The 16,802-nt window shown below is 38.3% G+C and overlaps 1 protein-coding gene across 3 annotated transcripts in view; it reads left to right on the forward strand.

Annotated features, from left to right (window-relative positions):
- The window catches only part of LOC143151031 (uncharacterized), a 45,201-nt gene extending 28,954 nt beyond the window's left edge, over positions 1-16,247 (forward strand). For 2 of the 3 annotated variants that reach the window (XM_076319759.1, XM_076319758.1), the window contains exons 2-6: positions 8,206-8,443; positions 9,353-9,501; positions 9,873-10,432; positions 11,859-13,703; positions 15,021-16,247. In XM_076319759.1, the coding sequence (XP_076175874.1) occupies positions 8,215-8,443; positions 9,353-9,501; positions 9,873-10,432; positions 11,859-13,703; positions 15,021-15,084 (2,847 nt within the window). In that variant the 5' untranslated portion in view covers positions 8,206-8,214 and the 3' untranslated portion in view covers positions 15,085-16,247. Of the gene's footprint in view, positions 1-8,205; positions 8,444-9,352; positions 9,502-9,872; positions 10,433-11,858; positions 13,747-15,020 lie in introns of all 3 variants that reach the window. The other variant, XM_076319760.1, reaches the window with a different exon arrangement.
- The last annotated feature ends 555 nt before the right edge of the window (positions 16,248-16,802 follow it).

Below are 16,802 nucleotides of genomic sequence, written 5' to 3' on the forward strand. Positions count from 1 at the left end.
ATTGGGTGTACTTTCTCCAATTTGAAAACCATCGAGGTTTGGAATTTAAATTAAAATTACTCCTTTCTTGTAAGATGTAAACATATGTATGTGAAACATTGAAATGTAAATGCTCCGTTTGAAATCAATTACACAATTTGAAGGATTTCAAGGTGCTAGTTTCTGGTAGCAGAAAAGCTTCGAGTGCAGAGGGTTAAACGCGTTAAAATCTTTTACATAGTTTTGGAGATCGATGCTCCGAAGTTACAACAATTCTCTAAGGCGTTTACAGGGCGTGAAATTTAATGCTAAATTTTTAAATAGCGTTACTCTCGTTAAACATACTATATAGTAATAAGTATATCGAGGAATTAGAGAATATTTCAACTTTTTCTATCACGGTTCGAACAAATATCGACTTTCTTAAATATAGAAAACTGACGTGGCGTTTGACGTGTGACAGGTACGGAACGGAAAGTATTTTCAATTTGTGTGTTACTTTATCGTTCGATAAAACTACATATAATAATATCTTTATCGTTCAATATAACTTATTGAACAACCTATTACATTCGCACAGTCGCGATGGCGAGAAGATTGTTCTTCGAGAGAAGGTTCATGGTCGTGGCTGTCACGATTCTGTAAATGTTGAAAATATTTTCATCCGAGCGGGACACTTTTATTTTCTTTTCGATTCTGTTGGTGATTTGTTTGTACGTTTGGATCCTTTTCAAAAATATGTTTACGCTGTGTTTTTATCGGAACGAAGTTTTTACTATTGGAATCTTTTGTAAATGTTATTCTCGTGGAAGAAATATTTGCAAATTTGTGTAATATAAATTTCACGGAAACCGTTACGTTAGTAGAAATATTTGCGAATTTGTGTAATATAAATTTCACGGAAACGGTTACGTTAGTTTTTTCGTTGGAAAAAATTATATAAAATAAATGATACTATCGCGTTCTATTTATGGTAATAGGTTTTATTTGCGAGTATAAGTAACCGATTTCATAAGTTAACGTGTACATTCTATAAATAGTGTATTTATAACACCTATAAGTAAAGTTCATTGGACATTTGTTTACATTTACCAACGTAACAAGTCCCTAAGTGGTAAATATTTAGTTTTTGTTACGAATGTAAAAGTTTACGTAATATGAACTGTTTATCTTATACAGGAATTTTTATTCTTTGTAAATTTTATTCGAAAGTTCTCATTTTAAAGAATTTTAATATATCTTCTCTAGATTAGATACTTCGAGTATGTTTATTTAAGGTTTTCGAATCCCTTTTTTTTAAATATTCTCCGTACTCGAAATTGATGTAGAAAATATAAGACGCAAAAAAGGAAAATTTATGAATCGCGTACAGAGTACAAAAAATAATATTTCAGACGAAAAATAACTGACAGGAGCAAATGACTATTAAATTTGTCCCTTATTTTTTAGGTATACCTATAATTACAATAGTTATCGGATACTTGTTGACGTTGTTACACTGCTCAACTATACGTGTTGTACGATAAATTTTGCTCAGTCACCCTTTCGATTAATAATTTTTCATGTTACAAATCACTTTCTTGATACACTATCGAAAGACCATTATCGTGTAAATTTAGTTCATGGATAGGCAAGAAAAGTTACAAGATGTTCGCAAAAAGTGGCGATTACCTTGCAGTCTGAAACGTTGTTCGACTTAAGATAATGGCACAAAATGCATGCTAACTTCGTGCAAGCAAGCGAAAGTCGAGAGAAATTTTATTAATAGTCGCTAATATTGTCCATTGGCCGATTAAAACGCTCAAGAACCTTGTACGAATTTTCGTCTCTTGTCCAAGTACACAGGGAAAGTGTACATTGGCTTTTAATTTCACAAAACGATATAGAAAGTTACAAAACGCTCTATCGACGTAAACTGTCGATCTTTTTCGTTTAGAATATGCATCGCGAGTAACGATACGTTGAAATACGTTATTTGGGGAGAATTGCAATGTAAATTCATGTAAATCGATTACAAAGAAAGAATGATGCGAGATAATTTACTTTTATTTTCATCAGGAAAATATAAAGGATAAAGGAATTCGTATCTCTAGAAATCGTATTATTTATACTACCTGACAAATATCTTTCAAAATACATAGATTCATGGAATAGAACGAACATATAAAAAGTATAAGAGTAACGTAGAATTTATCGAACACGCAAAAATAATATATACATATATAATTAGTGGAAAAATGATTATCGATAACCAAATAGCTATACGTATGAATAGTTAAATATTTAGGTAGATGACTCACGTGTCTAGACTGTTCAACGGAACGTTAAAATATAGAATTTATTAAACCTATACAAAACTATACTAATTTATTAAACAAAATTTCAGTCTCGAGTTCCTGTACGCTAAATCTTCACAGGCAGCACCTACGTAAACTATAAAATAGAAAAGTCTCTTTGATGCCCAGTAAAGATGAAAATTGTTATCTAGATAAAAATATCGATTCGTTACTCTACGATGAAATATTTCATTTTGAAAAGAAGAATCATTAATCGACTAAACGGGTTGCTCTCGTTCACCATCTATTCGAAAAAAAAAGAATTCCAGTCTCTACGCTCTCAAATTGAAATGTTCAAAACCGTGAACGTCGATCGTGGTCTAAAATACTTGAGAACCGCTGCTCTGATTATTCCGATCGGTGTGTTTTCTTTATCGTTACGAAACAAGTCGGTATCTGTGCCCGTTGCACGGCTTTCGACAACGTCTCGTTAAATTTGCGTTAATTAGTAATGCCATTACTGTTCTCCGAGTGGTTCGTACCAGGCCCGAACCGATCCCGGCTGGTTTCGATACGGCCTACGAAATTCTCGAACCGGTCCCTATTCGGCTGGTATTGCGTTTCGATTTCGCGTACAGCTCGCGTATTTTTCCATCGAGCGTTAATCGGGACCGGATGCGCGCCACTCAACGTCTACGTGCGCTCTGCTGCAGCGCGAGGAGCGCGGCCGTTTTCGCGCGAGCTCCCGTGCACGCTTCGTCCCGGAAAAACGCACGGCATGTGGCGTATGTGATATGCACTTATACGGCCGGCTCGAGACACACGTGGGCACACTACAAGCACTTTTTCCCCTGTCTCCACACCCTGTTCTCTCTTCTCCGGTCCCGGATCGTTTCATCGGTGCTGTCGATCTAACGGGTGACTCGCGTTTCGAGCGAGCGAATCACCAAGCGGGACAGATTATCTTTCCCTTTAGAAAAAAAAATTACACGATTGTTGTACCGAAAACGAGACCAGTCTTCTTAAATGTTTCGAGAAAGGTTGAAATATTGTTGGGAAATTATTTTCATTCTTTTAAGTGTCATCCTGTTGGTTCTTTTTTCGATAGATTGTTCAGATGTAAAAACGGTATTAATTAAGAGAGAAAAATGTAATTTCTATGAGAATATCGAATTATTTGATCGAATTGTTTCAAATGCACCTGTGTTGTTATTTTTTTAAATGCGTCTATGTTGTTAGAAAGAGATTTGTAGGTTTGTGGATAATAAGTTTTGAATAATATTGGGAAATGCAGGTGTTATTTCTACACACGTTGTTTCCGTGGTTTTGAACAGTCGTTGAATTAAAAGATCACCGAATAAGGAGCTCTTTGGGGTTTCTTCTACGCGGGAGCCTGATGCAAAGCTTCGTTAGTTTCTTTTCGTTTTACTTTCTCACTTACAAAGGAGGAAGTACTCTAATCGTTTGATCGTTTCTTCGTAAAAATACTTTTTAAGACTATTTAACGATTTTCGAATTTATTCCAAATATGCGTATGTACCTACACGAGTACGTTTGTTAACAGGATTGTGTCTAAACGGTTGAAATGATTTTTACGAAACTAATCAGTTCTTAATCAGTTCGTAATCAGTTCTTAATCAGTTCTTAATCGATTCTTAATCAGTTCTTAATCAATTCTTCAAAGTTACAGTTGTTGATAGTGTAGCGAGAAAATAACCTTCTTCTGGAAACATGAATTGTAAAGTAAAATTTATCTTTGTAAAGCTACATGTTTTTCTGATAACGTTACTTGTAACAATCTAGGGCGTTTGTACACAGTTTTCAATAATAGTATTATTCACAGTCTGTTAGCACATCGGAGCTTCCACAATAGCGAACGTTTATATCGAGCATCGAAGTTAACAAAGTAGATAATCGTCCAGCTTCGAATTAGTATTTCACAGCACCTAACCATCCGAAGTATCTAATATCTAATTAGGTACGTCCGGTATACAGATTTCTCGACATCTAAGCGTACTCGAAGACACAGACGCGAAGGGTTGCTCTAGTTTCTAAAAGACTCGAAACTGGTATCGGTGGTATTTAGTGTTTGTATCTGGAACATTCGCTGCTCAGGTCACCTACTATCTAGAGCAGCTAGAATCAAGGATACCTATCTGGAGAACTTAATATTCAGGATACCCAGTATCTGGAGCACGTGCAGTTAGCGTATTAGTTGATTACAGTGATCGTGTCTAGAGCGCATACTGTACAATATAAAATACTTTCTACCCGGAACGCATAGTACCTAGTGCGATTGTTATCGTTATTAAATTAGTGCAGATTAGGACGTTGATTATCACTCGAGATATTCGAGATCGTTGTTCTAAAAATTAACCATTCGTGGAAGAATCAACGTATTCGTAAACGAATCGACTACGTGACGTAACGATCTATCAACGCAAGTGTTATACACAATTGTAGTTGTCCCAAGGAAAGCAGTGCGATTCGCTGGTATTTTCAAGCAAAATCGGCACCTGATCCAAGGCCACGAGTCGCTTCAACGATCCATAAATCCGCGAATCATCTCGATGAAAGTAAAGATAAAGTATCAATCTTTCTCCTGTTAGAGTGCAATGGTTGGTCAGTGTGAATTTATACTTCACACTCGCGACGATCTCGTAAACGATTAGACGGTACACTTCGATCTCGACGCCGATAATACGAAGTAATATCGTGTATTAATTTTCACCGGGCCGGTGATTCACAAAACGTGCACACCACGTTACAATGTCTCTCTTGCAACGGTGTGGTTCAAACGTACTTAATAATGTCCTTAATATCCACTAGTGACCTTTCACTTTTGCTCGCGACTTGGTTCTCGATTAATCACGTGCATACGGTTTGTTCCTGTCGGGAATTATGATTCTCTTTATTCGAAATATTCATCTGTGTACGTCTCGCGCTGGAAACATATTTTATTATGCAATTCCACCTTCGTGTGCAGTGGAACCGCCGGTGTTGTTCCCGCAGCAGGTTTATGTAATCTCTCTGTTACTTTAAATATACATTTCGTTACCCTTTCGTTTCTTTTGTAGAGCCCAATTACGTTAACGGGCTATGTTATCAAACTCTCTTTAAAATTCTTTCATTAATTCGGTTCTAAAGTGTGTACATTAAATCAAGTTCAATTCGAGAGAACAATTCTACGATCTCTGTGACAAATACAGGAAGAGAATTTTTCTCGGGCAATTTTCTTATAATATTACTTTCTTTCTAACCTGTTAACCTCGTTTATATCTTCAGACATTATTATTCATCCAAAGTCTTCTGTCTCCCAACTCGTATCGTAACAAAATCTATAAAAATCATACAATATTCGTAGTTGTTTTAATTTGCACTGAATCCCTTTTATTTTAATTATGAAATAATCGTTCACGATATGGAGATGTTACACGATGTACAAGAGAATTTTTCTCGAGCAATTTTCTTGTAACATTACTTTCTTTCTAACCTGTTAACCTTGTCTACATCTTCAGACATTTTTATTCATCCAAAGTCCCCTGTCTCCCAATTCGTATCGTAACACAATCTATAAAAACTATACAATATTCTTATTTGTTTTGATCTGCACTAAATCCCTTTTATTTTATCTATAAAATAATCGTTCATTATTATGATCGAGATGGAGATGCTACACGATGTACAAGAGAATTTTTCTCGAGCAATTTTCTTGTAACATTACTTTCTTTCTAACCTGTTAACCTCGTCTACATCTTCAGACATTTTTATTCATCCAAAGTCTTCTGTCTCTCAACTCGTATCATAATAATATTTATAAAAATCATACAATATTCCTATTTGTTTTGATCTGCACTGAATCCCTTTTATTTTACCTATAAAATAATCGTTCACGATATGGAGATGTTACACGATGTACAGGTCAAGTTGACGTTCTTCGAGAGACCTATCGAAAATACAGAGAAAGACTTGAACGTGGTCGTTGAAAGAAGTGACAAGGGAGAAGCGTGAAAAAGAAGCGAAAAATAAAAGGACACGGTTAAAAGATTACGAAATCCTGAACAACGCACCGTGGTTACCGGCGGTGCACGAACGATTGCTACAATCCGTGAGGCCCCGTGGGCATTGCGATCAGTCGTTTTCGAGACGACGTTCGATATAGGTGGATGTAACTCGAAGCTAGGATTGGTGCACGCATGATCGACCGCAAAGGCGTAAGCGTGGTAGTGATAAGGTTACCGCGAGTAGGAGAGTACTTCTCCTTCTTTCGTTCCCCGGACAACTTGCAGGAAACGTTGCTAAACGTCCCTGGTATGCTGGGAAAGTGATCGTTCGATGATCCAGGCTTTTACCGAACTTCTTGCCTCTCATCGCGATGATTGGACGTTCTCGGTGCCCTTTTTTGTGGCTCGAGAGATTCCCCATTTTGGTGCTCGGCTCCTTTCTCCATTTTCTTTTTTCACTTCCCAGGGAAAGTGTACGACGCTTCCTGCATTTGTTGGAACATTTCCTCGTGTTCGGATCGCGAGCGTGGAATTTTTTTGGGACTTTTGTTCGACATTCTGCGAACGATTTCAGAGAAATGGATCGCTAGATTCTTTTTCGCTCAACGAGTCGCGTTTGAAATGTTCGTTCAGCGATTTATCTCGACTGCGAATGGGATTAACACTACGCCGCGATAAAGTTAATGTACTCGGAGGATTTAGTGGAATTAATCTATCGTTATACTGGTCAACGAGTGCTTCTTTAACAAGACGACCACTTCTTTCAACGACCACGTTCAAGTCTTTCTCTATATTTTTGATAGGTCTCGAAGAACGTCAGCTTGACCTGTACATCGTGTAACATCTTCATATCGTGAATGAGTTAACAAGAGAACTATCGATAGATTTCGGAATGTTGAGATATACCTCATGTGTATTTAAAAAAAGAATCAATCTTTGAGAAAAAAGAGGAATTTATAAAATTAATTACGCGTGTAGAATAGAAAAGTCTTCAGAAAACAAGCTAAAGAATTTAAGGTGAATTTTATTACAAAAACAGTTGGAACCAGTTATTCTGACTGGTTGGTAAATCTAGTGTTAATAGTGTTCAAAAGAACTCGTCGAAGAAAAGACTATCTGTTCGTTAAGTTGCAGATTCTATTAACGGGGTCACTATGAGCAAACATAGTTTAACTATCACTAGTCAGGAATAGTTTTGCGCGGATCAAGGCCGTAAGGGATCTCTCGTTAAAAGTTTTAAATCTGTAGATCAGGTCTGTGACTGTTCTTCTGTGTTGAAGAGTATCGATTGTCGGTGATTGTATTCATTCGTGATTGTATTCATTCGTGATTGTATTTGTAGCAAAGCATTGGTCGTCAGATTTACAATACCGATCGTACAAACCTGTACAGCAATCTTTCCAGCAAATCTGAACGATTTCTGTATCGAGATCTGCAAGAAGCTACAAGCGAAAACATTTTCATTAGTATCAATCGATATCAGTTTGTACACGTGTTATTAAAAATACATTTCGTACACTCCATTGACCTTTTTTTTAGCTTCTACTGTACTCGAACTGGTGCAATAATATTATTCCAGACGTTCGAATTAAAGAAAATACAAGCTGCAAATATTGTTCAGTTTCTATGGACAATTTCGTAAAATCTTTCGTCTCTTTATTCAATTTTTGCGTACATTCGTAAGCACGGTTAGTAAAGAAATAAATTGTGCTTTTAATTTTGATTTTTGCGTTCCATGGGAAAATTAAACGAGCTTGTGACGAAATCAAATCACGAAATTTGAGCTTCAAACGAAAATCGAGGAAAATTCGATCTTCCTCGGTTATAAATGTTCGACAAGTTTCGCTGCATTCGATAAGTTGTTGAAAGGAAGAGTTATTTTAGTCTCGTTCAATTTTATCGGAGCATTCAGTTCCCTAATCGCGGCGTCACCTTTTTTTTTCCAGGCTATCGCGATGCGTCTGTTCAAACGTCAGGCCTCTGATACCAGTCCGCAGCTAGTTTCGGCCACGCCGTTATCTCAGGATGGAACTGCGTCTCTGGCAGTCGTGGATGAAAATTCAGAGCGGACTAAAAAGAAGATTCACAACGAAAACGACGAACTGGTGCAAGCGCCGGTCAAAGAAAATGCAGGCGACTCGCAGAAACCGCCATCAACGCAGTCTTGCGTGTCCAATCGTAAAGGTAACTTTACGAGAAACGTAAACCTTTCTTCTGTGTAAAAGAAATTACGCGTTGTACACCGTTGAACAACAAATATTCGATAGATTCGAAGAAGAATCGTTGGTAGATAACAAAGTTCGAATTTGGGTAACGGAAACGAGCGCCACTTCCAAAGTTTCGATAAATGTAAATCAAGTTTGCAATCGTACTCTCGATAAAATATATTGGCCATGTGTTTCATATTTTATGGTTTGTATTTTTTTTCTTTTTTCTTTTTTTTCTCCTGCATCGGAATAAATCATCTTCCTCCACTTTCTTAAGTAAACGTTTACATTGTCCACTCGTTCGTACGTTTTCTAACTTTCCTCGTTGCCTCGGTTAGCCTTCGTGGTTTTCATTCTCTCGTTAAAATCACGAAGCGTTACAAGCACGTTTAACGTACACTCGATAGCCGCTTCTGAATTAACGCACTAAATTTCATGCGAAATTGATAGTAATTAATAATGTAATAAGCAGTTAACGCTGGCTGCGATTATTAATAAAGAACGTCCATTAACTTCGGTTTCGTTTAGTGCCACGCGCAACGTTGTGCGGTTGATTTTTACTCGGTGTTGGATACGCGTTGGAATATTTATCGGCGGTTATCGATTAGAAAATTTAAAATACGACTAATGCTTCGCGTTTTTCAATTAAAATAGATCAACGTTCCCGGTACTTTCTACACCGGTCCCGTTTATCCGTGGTGTAAAAAATAACGACGCTGTTTACGAGTTAATGGAATGGAAAACTTGACACTGATCATTCGGGGAAACGATGTTACTCGTCGGCGAACCGACTAGTTAATAATTATTCGAATACAGAGTATTCCGTAGCATAACGGTAGGTCGCCACGGAACAAATATTAACGTGTAAACATTATTTGCATCGCAGGAATTTCGACATGGGGAAGGAAAGTAGGTCGAAGATGGGATCAGCTGAAGAGATCGGATAGTTCGGAGTTGCTTTCGGTTTCGGGCCGAAGAAGACGATGGAGCCCGAATCGGAAAAGTAGTGGCAACCCAACGGACGAGAAAGAAAAGGTAAATATTCCATACTTTCCACGTGCGCGATTTGCTTCTGACCCAATTAATTAGCACTTAACGAAATAATTAGGTCGATTTGTTTTCACTGACTGAGTAACACACCGAGCTCGTATAAATTTTTCATCGCGGCCTTTATCAATTTGTGCCTGATCTTTCCTGGCTGAAATACAGCGACTCGAGTGTTGCTAAAGAATCCCCGGCGTAGAGATCTCATTCGGATGAAACTCGTACGAAAGTGAGCGAATAAATAATACATCGACGAACAGAGATAACGTTACGGATTTATCGCGGCGATTTATAGCAACGAATTGATAAAAATTTATAAAGCGAACGTCCGTCTTAGCGTTAACCGTAACACCTTGGTTCAGGTTGCCAGTGGATCGCCGGAATTACCAAAGCCAAAGAGAATCTCCAGAGTCGAGTCCTTGCGAAACTTGTTCAGGAGCACCGAACGAAACAACAACCTTATGGGCGGTGACGTATCCACGAGGAACGTGACGATCCAAGAAGAAGACGTCACCTGCATCAGCCACTATCCAATGGAGAAAGCGTTGAGCGAGGGGGCTATCAAAAATGGACCGTATCGTGGCAGCGTCGACGACAGCCGACTGGGCCGCGGTTCACTGTTGCACGAGAAGAAGAAACAGATCAGTCGCAGCATCCAGGACCTACAGGAGCAACAACGGGTTCTGGATTACATACTGAAAAACCAGGACATACTGAAAACGCAAGAAGGATCCACTTTCGCCAGGGAAACTTTGGACAGTGTGAGGAGAAGCGCGAGCCCGAAACAACGATCCAGTCGGTCGGCGTCAGACGGTAGCAAAAACAGCGTCTCGACGCAGACGAGAGAGTTTCTCAGCAGTCAGCTGAACAACATTAAGAAGAATCTTTTCAACACGCGTTCGAGTACCAGCGAATGCTACAGGTGAGGATTTCTTTTGGATACGTAACCTACAGAACGATTAGCATTCGGAACAAGTTCAATTTGTTAAGTGTACGGTGTCTCTAGAGTGTCAAATTTGACTACTTTTGGATCGGTCTTATTGTAACGTCCCTGACATTTCTATTCTTGAGTTTATAGCGCCATGTTGTTGTTAAGATCTTTATGGAAAGTTTGATGTTTCGTATGCGTTATATTCTAGATTCACCACAAGGTGTGTACGTTTTGTATTATCATTGCTGTAAATGTATCTTTAAATATACAGAAAAGTAAGCATTCGGAGCAAGTTGAATTTGATGACTTTACAGTGTCTCTAGAGTGTCAAATTTGACTACTTTTGGATCAGTCTTATTGTAACGTTCCTGACATTTCTATTGCTGAGTTTATAGCGCCATGTTGTTGTTAAGATCTTTATGGAAAGTTTGATGTTTCGTATGCGTTATATTCTAGATTCACCACAAGGTGTGCAAGTTTTGTATTATCATTGTTACAAGTGTATCTTTAAAACACCGTAGATTAACCCTTTACGGTCGTATGTCTGCTCTCAGCCACTACAACAAGGAACCGTACTAATCTTATACTTTATTCAACTATGTATCAATTTACACTTTCCTGAACGAACCTGAATGTCTAAAGAATCTGTTCACGAAGCAATACGGTGCTCCTATTAGAGATAACGGAATCCAGTAAAGAGGAAAGGTTTAATGGAAAATTGCATATATTGCGGCACTACGAAGATGTAAAAAGTAAAGATTGTTCTGTATGTTCAAACAGAAAGATTAAGAACGGAAGACACCAAACTAATTATTTCTGCAATACATGTGGTCGAAAAGGACATACAGGACTGTTTTGAAAGATACCACACGATGGAGAACTATGAAATATAATTTTTACATAAAAAACATTACATTAGAACACATTGTTGTATGAACATATATCTAAAGTTCACAAAAGAATCGACAAATCTTGTTTATCCTTCATAATTTTAAATGTTATGTACTGCTAATGTTATACACTGCTTTTTCAAAGTAAATTATACCTTGAAAGGTACTGGTCGATTTTCAAGGTAAACTGAACAGTACGACACCCATGTCAAAATTTAATACGACTGCAAAGGATTAATACTGAATTGTGATATCGACGATAAGATACTTCAGAGACGCGTAAAGACAGACAGAAATTTCGTTAACTTGAATTTAATCTTAACAGTATCAATATAAGAGTATCAATATAACAGTAATTCGAATACAATCTTAACAGTATCAATATAAGAGTATCAATATAACAGTAATTCGAATACAATCTTAACAGTATCAATATAAGAGTATCGATATAACAGTAATTCGAATACAATCTTGACAGTATTCAAATGAACTAACGAACACGTAAAACCATTCGTTCTTGTTTACAGAACGGATGCTCAAAGACCTTGCACCACAACTGGCCTGGAAGACTTGATGAACAATTTACGATTGGGCTGCGACGAGAGTGGTTACGATTCCGACAGCACCCGAGCTGGAGCCGACTCTCCGGATAGCGAGAACTCTGTACCAGCGATGCTGAAGCCCCGTAGCTTCTCCATAACGTCGGACGATTACCACGGTATCGATTTATCGTTACCGGTCAGCACACCGAAGAAGAGAGACGCGACGACAGGTACCGAGGAAACCGAGGCAGGACCGTCCTGCCACGAGACCATCGTAATCGGGAACAGTCTTCTGAACGAATCCGTGAGAACAGACACGACCGCGCTGATATCCGAAGGGGAGGACACGGACAGCTGCGACGAGGATACCTTCGAAGGGTTTGCGGAGTTCCAGATGAGCTGCGTGTCCCCGTACGGGAAATCCGACGCGAACACCTTGCCAAAGTGTGACACTGCCACATCGAAAACGTCCATCGTTGAACATCCGTTGAACTCTGGTACGTCGAAAACGTTCTCCAGTTCCACGAACCACGAACTCTCCAGGATACCGGAGAAGAGGCCGTTCGTGAAATCGGAACGACCGGTGCCGTTGTCGCAGGCGGTGAAGCTACAGAACCTTCAGAAAGAGACCAGATCTCACATACCGTTGAAGTCACGGAAGCACGCAAACGCCTCGCCGAGTGCAGTGAATTTATTGGAGAACGCTGCCTCGCCCTGCAAGGACAGTCCCCCCGCAACGAAGATCAACACGACAATCGTGAACAACCCGTTGCAATATTACAGTCCGAAGAGGTCTCGATCCAACATGGAGTTGGACGGTTCCGATAACGCGAACACGAGGAACAAGGCGAAAAGATCCATCCAGACAACGAAGATCGGTCATCCGTCAGCAATACCCAGCCAGACACCAGCGAAGACTTTGGTGCGTCGTGAACTGAAGACCATGAAGCTCTCCGTGGAGAAACCAGGTAGTTTGGGTATCTCTGTGGAGAGGAGGGAAGCTGCCAGACCTTTCTACGTGATCTCGAAGATGGACACGTACGGAGAAGCGGCCAGATCGAAGCAGTTTCGTATCGGTGACGAGATCGTGCGCGTTTGCGGGCGCAGGTTGCGCGGTATGTCGATCATGGAGGCTAGAAATGCTCTTCGTAGCTGTCTGGGTACGGTCGAGTTGCAAATAGCCAGGGAACCGACTTTCACGTTCGGGGAAGAGCTGGGTGACACGTGGAGCGACACATGGGGTGACATTTTGGTCCGCACACGAAGCGACTCCGAGGTGTGGACGTTGAAGGACGAGAAGACGGACGTTGCAGCTTCCGTGGATCGATTGATGGCCGAGTCCAAGTGCAAAGTGGTTGGAGCGTTGACGAAGGACGGTAACTATGTGTCCGCGGGTGTAATGGAGCGCTTGGAAAACGACAGCGAGCTCACTGCGAAGAAAGAGTCCGATCAGAAGATGACTGGCATGAGGAAGTTCTACGTGGTCCGGAAACGCGACACGAATCCGGTCTCCTGTTCGCGCAGAGCGACTAGTCTGTCGATGGATCTGTTGACGATCACTTTGGAGAAGAGCGCCTCGAAGAAATGGGGCTTCTCGATCGTTGGTGGATCGGACAGCAACAAAGGATCGATGGGCATATTCGTGAAGGACATTATGGCCGGTGGTCAAGCAGCCGAAGACGGTACTCTCAAAGTAGGAGATGAGATTCTGGCGATCAACGGAGTGTCGATGAACGGACTGACCCACGCCAGGGCCTTGCAAACGTTCAAGGCTGCCAAGGCAGGCAAAATGATCCTTCACGTGGGTCGGAGGGACCCGACGCACAAACGGTTGTGTCACAGGCGATAGAATTGTTGTTGTTTGTAACTTTGGGTTAGTTCTGGTGCTTTGCTTTATTTATGCTTGTTCGGAAAGTCATTTCGTTTTTTCTTTTTTTTTTTTGTGAAAATGAGATACGATTTTTTTAGAGTGTATAAATAGTTTACTAGATTATACGTTCTCCGTTTTGGAAAACGAAATGACTTTCCCAACAACCCAATACTACGTTCTTAAGTAGCACTTTGTAACACCTTTAACCGATTACTGCTTTGGGGTGGGTCTCTTGGGTTCAATGAGCTAGCGAGCTGAGCAAACTGTACATAATATGTTTGTAAATTGTTTGGTTTAACTATTGGCATAATTTACTAATTTTATTGATAAAATATTTTGTAAACATAGATCTGCAAGCGTTATCTTTGTGGAAGAGTATTGTAACAAATATAGTCCAAGTATGATTTTTTATTAGGATTCTCGTTGGTATACGAAATAAGTGATTGAATTGTTCAAGAATAACGTAACGTACAGAAACTAATATAAAAATATGAAGTTCTATTTTTAAGTTATAGCTTTTTCAAATTGCATGTTAGCATTTCAAGCGGGCTTCTGGAATGAAAAATATAAATTTAATCAATATTGTCATTCTCAACATTATTTACTATTTAACCGCTAGTATTTGTTCTACACTAACATGCATACGTTTGTAATTGGGCAAGAAAGCATTTGCGAATCTATGTTTGTACATTTTTTTATCAATGTTGTTAGTAGAATACGCTGGTAATGGCAAAACACTTTGAAAACTATCTGTATGCTTCCATGAATAACAGATTGTTTAAATTAGTAACAGTTTCTCTAAATAGTCTGCTTTTTTAATAAAAATTTTATACCGAAAATTTGGTACTAATGGAGCTTTTCAAACAGAGGTGCGGATAAATTTTTTTATTAATACCATAAATGGGCGCGTAATTTATGTATATAAAACAATTTTTGAAGTATTCAATAATTTGCTGTGCGATAAAATCATTCAAATGATAATCCTCCAAGAATTGACAGCACTGTTAAAAATATATACGACACATTAGCGCAAGACAGTACCGGTAAAATTTTCAAATATTTCTAAACATTCGCATTGGACAAATGATAAATTTGAGAAAAATAGTAAATGATCTTTGAGTAATTACGATGTATTAAATAACTTGTCGCGCGTGTTTAAGTTTGCATAAATATTATTCGCGTTTGAATTTACCAATATGCTTAACCGTACCATAATTTTATCTTAAGATTTGTATTTTAATTTTCATCGTTCTAACGAAAATATTATTACCTTACAGATACATCATTCAATCGAAATCGTACGATTGCCTGGACAAATTAACGGAGACCGGAGTCGAATGAATAGCAGGAACAACCGGATAATCAAATTTGCCAGTCATTAAAGCTGCACTGCCTTTGTTCCGTTTTAAGGCGCCAATAGAATGTATCGATCGAAGAGATTATTTTCTCATTGTCGCGGGGAAGAAGAATGATGTATATATATATATATTTTCATATGTAAATTGGTGCACGTTGCGTACGATTCACGATCGTGATTACCGACTACAAATAATTAACTGTCCGTATTTCAATATAACAGAACCGCTCTTTTTTTTTCGTCGTGAAGTTTTCTCTTTATCAGGGCTAAGAAAGCGTTCGTAGAATTTTACAATTGGTGCTTCGTAAACAACGTGTACATTACTTTCTGTATCATAATGTCATACGTTCGAATCGACTTACATTTACAATAATTATTTTTCTTAAGACAGTAATTGTGATATCGGTTGACTATTTTTATTAAAGAGCGATCTATAATGTAAGTATTTCTTCAATTATTGCTTCAAACTAATGAGATTAATTATTTCACGAGCAACGGCTGAAAGTTCCATTTAAAAACTGAGATCCACGATAATAAATTCGTAAGCGTATTCACCTGGCTCGAACAATTAAATTAGTCCTTAGTATCTTCTTAGCGTGTTTAATTAATTGCAATATACGTAAAATTTGAGATTAGAAAGTTACGTGTTTCGGTCGGTTATTGTATTCTCTTGTGAAATGTCGTAAATATATTAGTGTCTTCAGTTTTTATCTGGAAGGATTCGTTTATTTTGACGTGTTTCGTGTTGTATCGTAAGGAAATCGTAATTGTAACATTAATTGTAACAAATTTATACATAGTCATGTCCCGTTAGACGTAGAATGCTAACACGTTGGATGATGGCTGTTTACTTCACGGTGTAGCGCAGATTTAACATATGTTTTGTGTCGAAACATATTTTTGTTTAATATGAACTACACACCAACTCGGAACAATGATCATTAACTGGGATGAGTACTCATCATTTACTCACTACTCAATTAGACATAAGAGTAGCGTTTAGTTGATTAATACTTTTAAGTTACTGAGACTGACATTCAGAATGTCTACCTGAGAAATGCTGTGATATTCATTGTAGTCGCATTAGCTGGTATCGTACAAACTGTATTTAAAATAAACCTGGTTTTGTTAATAAATGTATGTAAATGGTTAATTCGCTTTCTACGGTGTGCAATTTTCTGATTAACATTAACAGTCAGGTACTGTTCTTTCAGAAAACGTGGCAGCTTACGAAAACGTAGAACAAATTAACAAGAAACGTTCCTTGTTACAAAGGGTTCAACGAAAAATTCGTAAGACGCCCGAGGTAAAAATTAAAATACAAAAAACTCTATTATTAATTGTTTTAGAAGGTTTATTTAAAAAATATATAGCATATTATTTGCACTTTATCGCATTTTCAAGGCATCGTTTTAGTTTCATAAACTGTCTGTTTTATTCGATACATTTTAGACGATAAAAATTACTTAAATTTTCTTTTTCAAACGTGTATCGTCTAAATTTCGGCGACACGTGTGTACGGAAAACATATATTGCCAGAGACACGAATTATTATCCGTTTCATTTATAAATGTATCATCTATGATAAATGTATAGATGCAATTCGGAAAGACATTTTGAAATTATCGACATAAAAGTGTCATAGACATTTTAAGTAATTACCAATGGTCCAACATGCCTAATCGATATTTCAGGCAATCGA

Source organism: Ptiloglossa arizonensis, chromosome 9 (assembly GCF_051014685.1).
Source record: "Ptiloglossa arizonensis isolate GNS036 chromosome 9, iyPtiAriz1_principal, whole genome shotgun sequence".
In the NCBI taxonomy this organism is placed as follows: domain Eukaryota; kingdom Metazoa; phylum Arthropoda; class Insecta; order Hymenoptera; family Colletidae; genus Ptiloglossa; species Ptiloglossa arizonensis.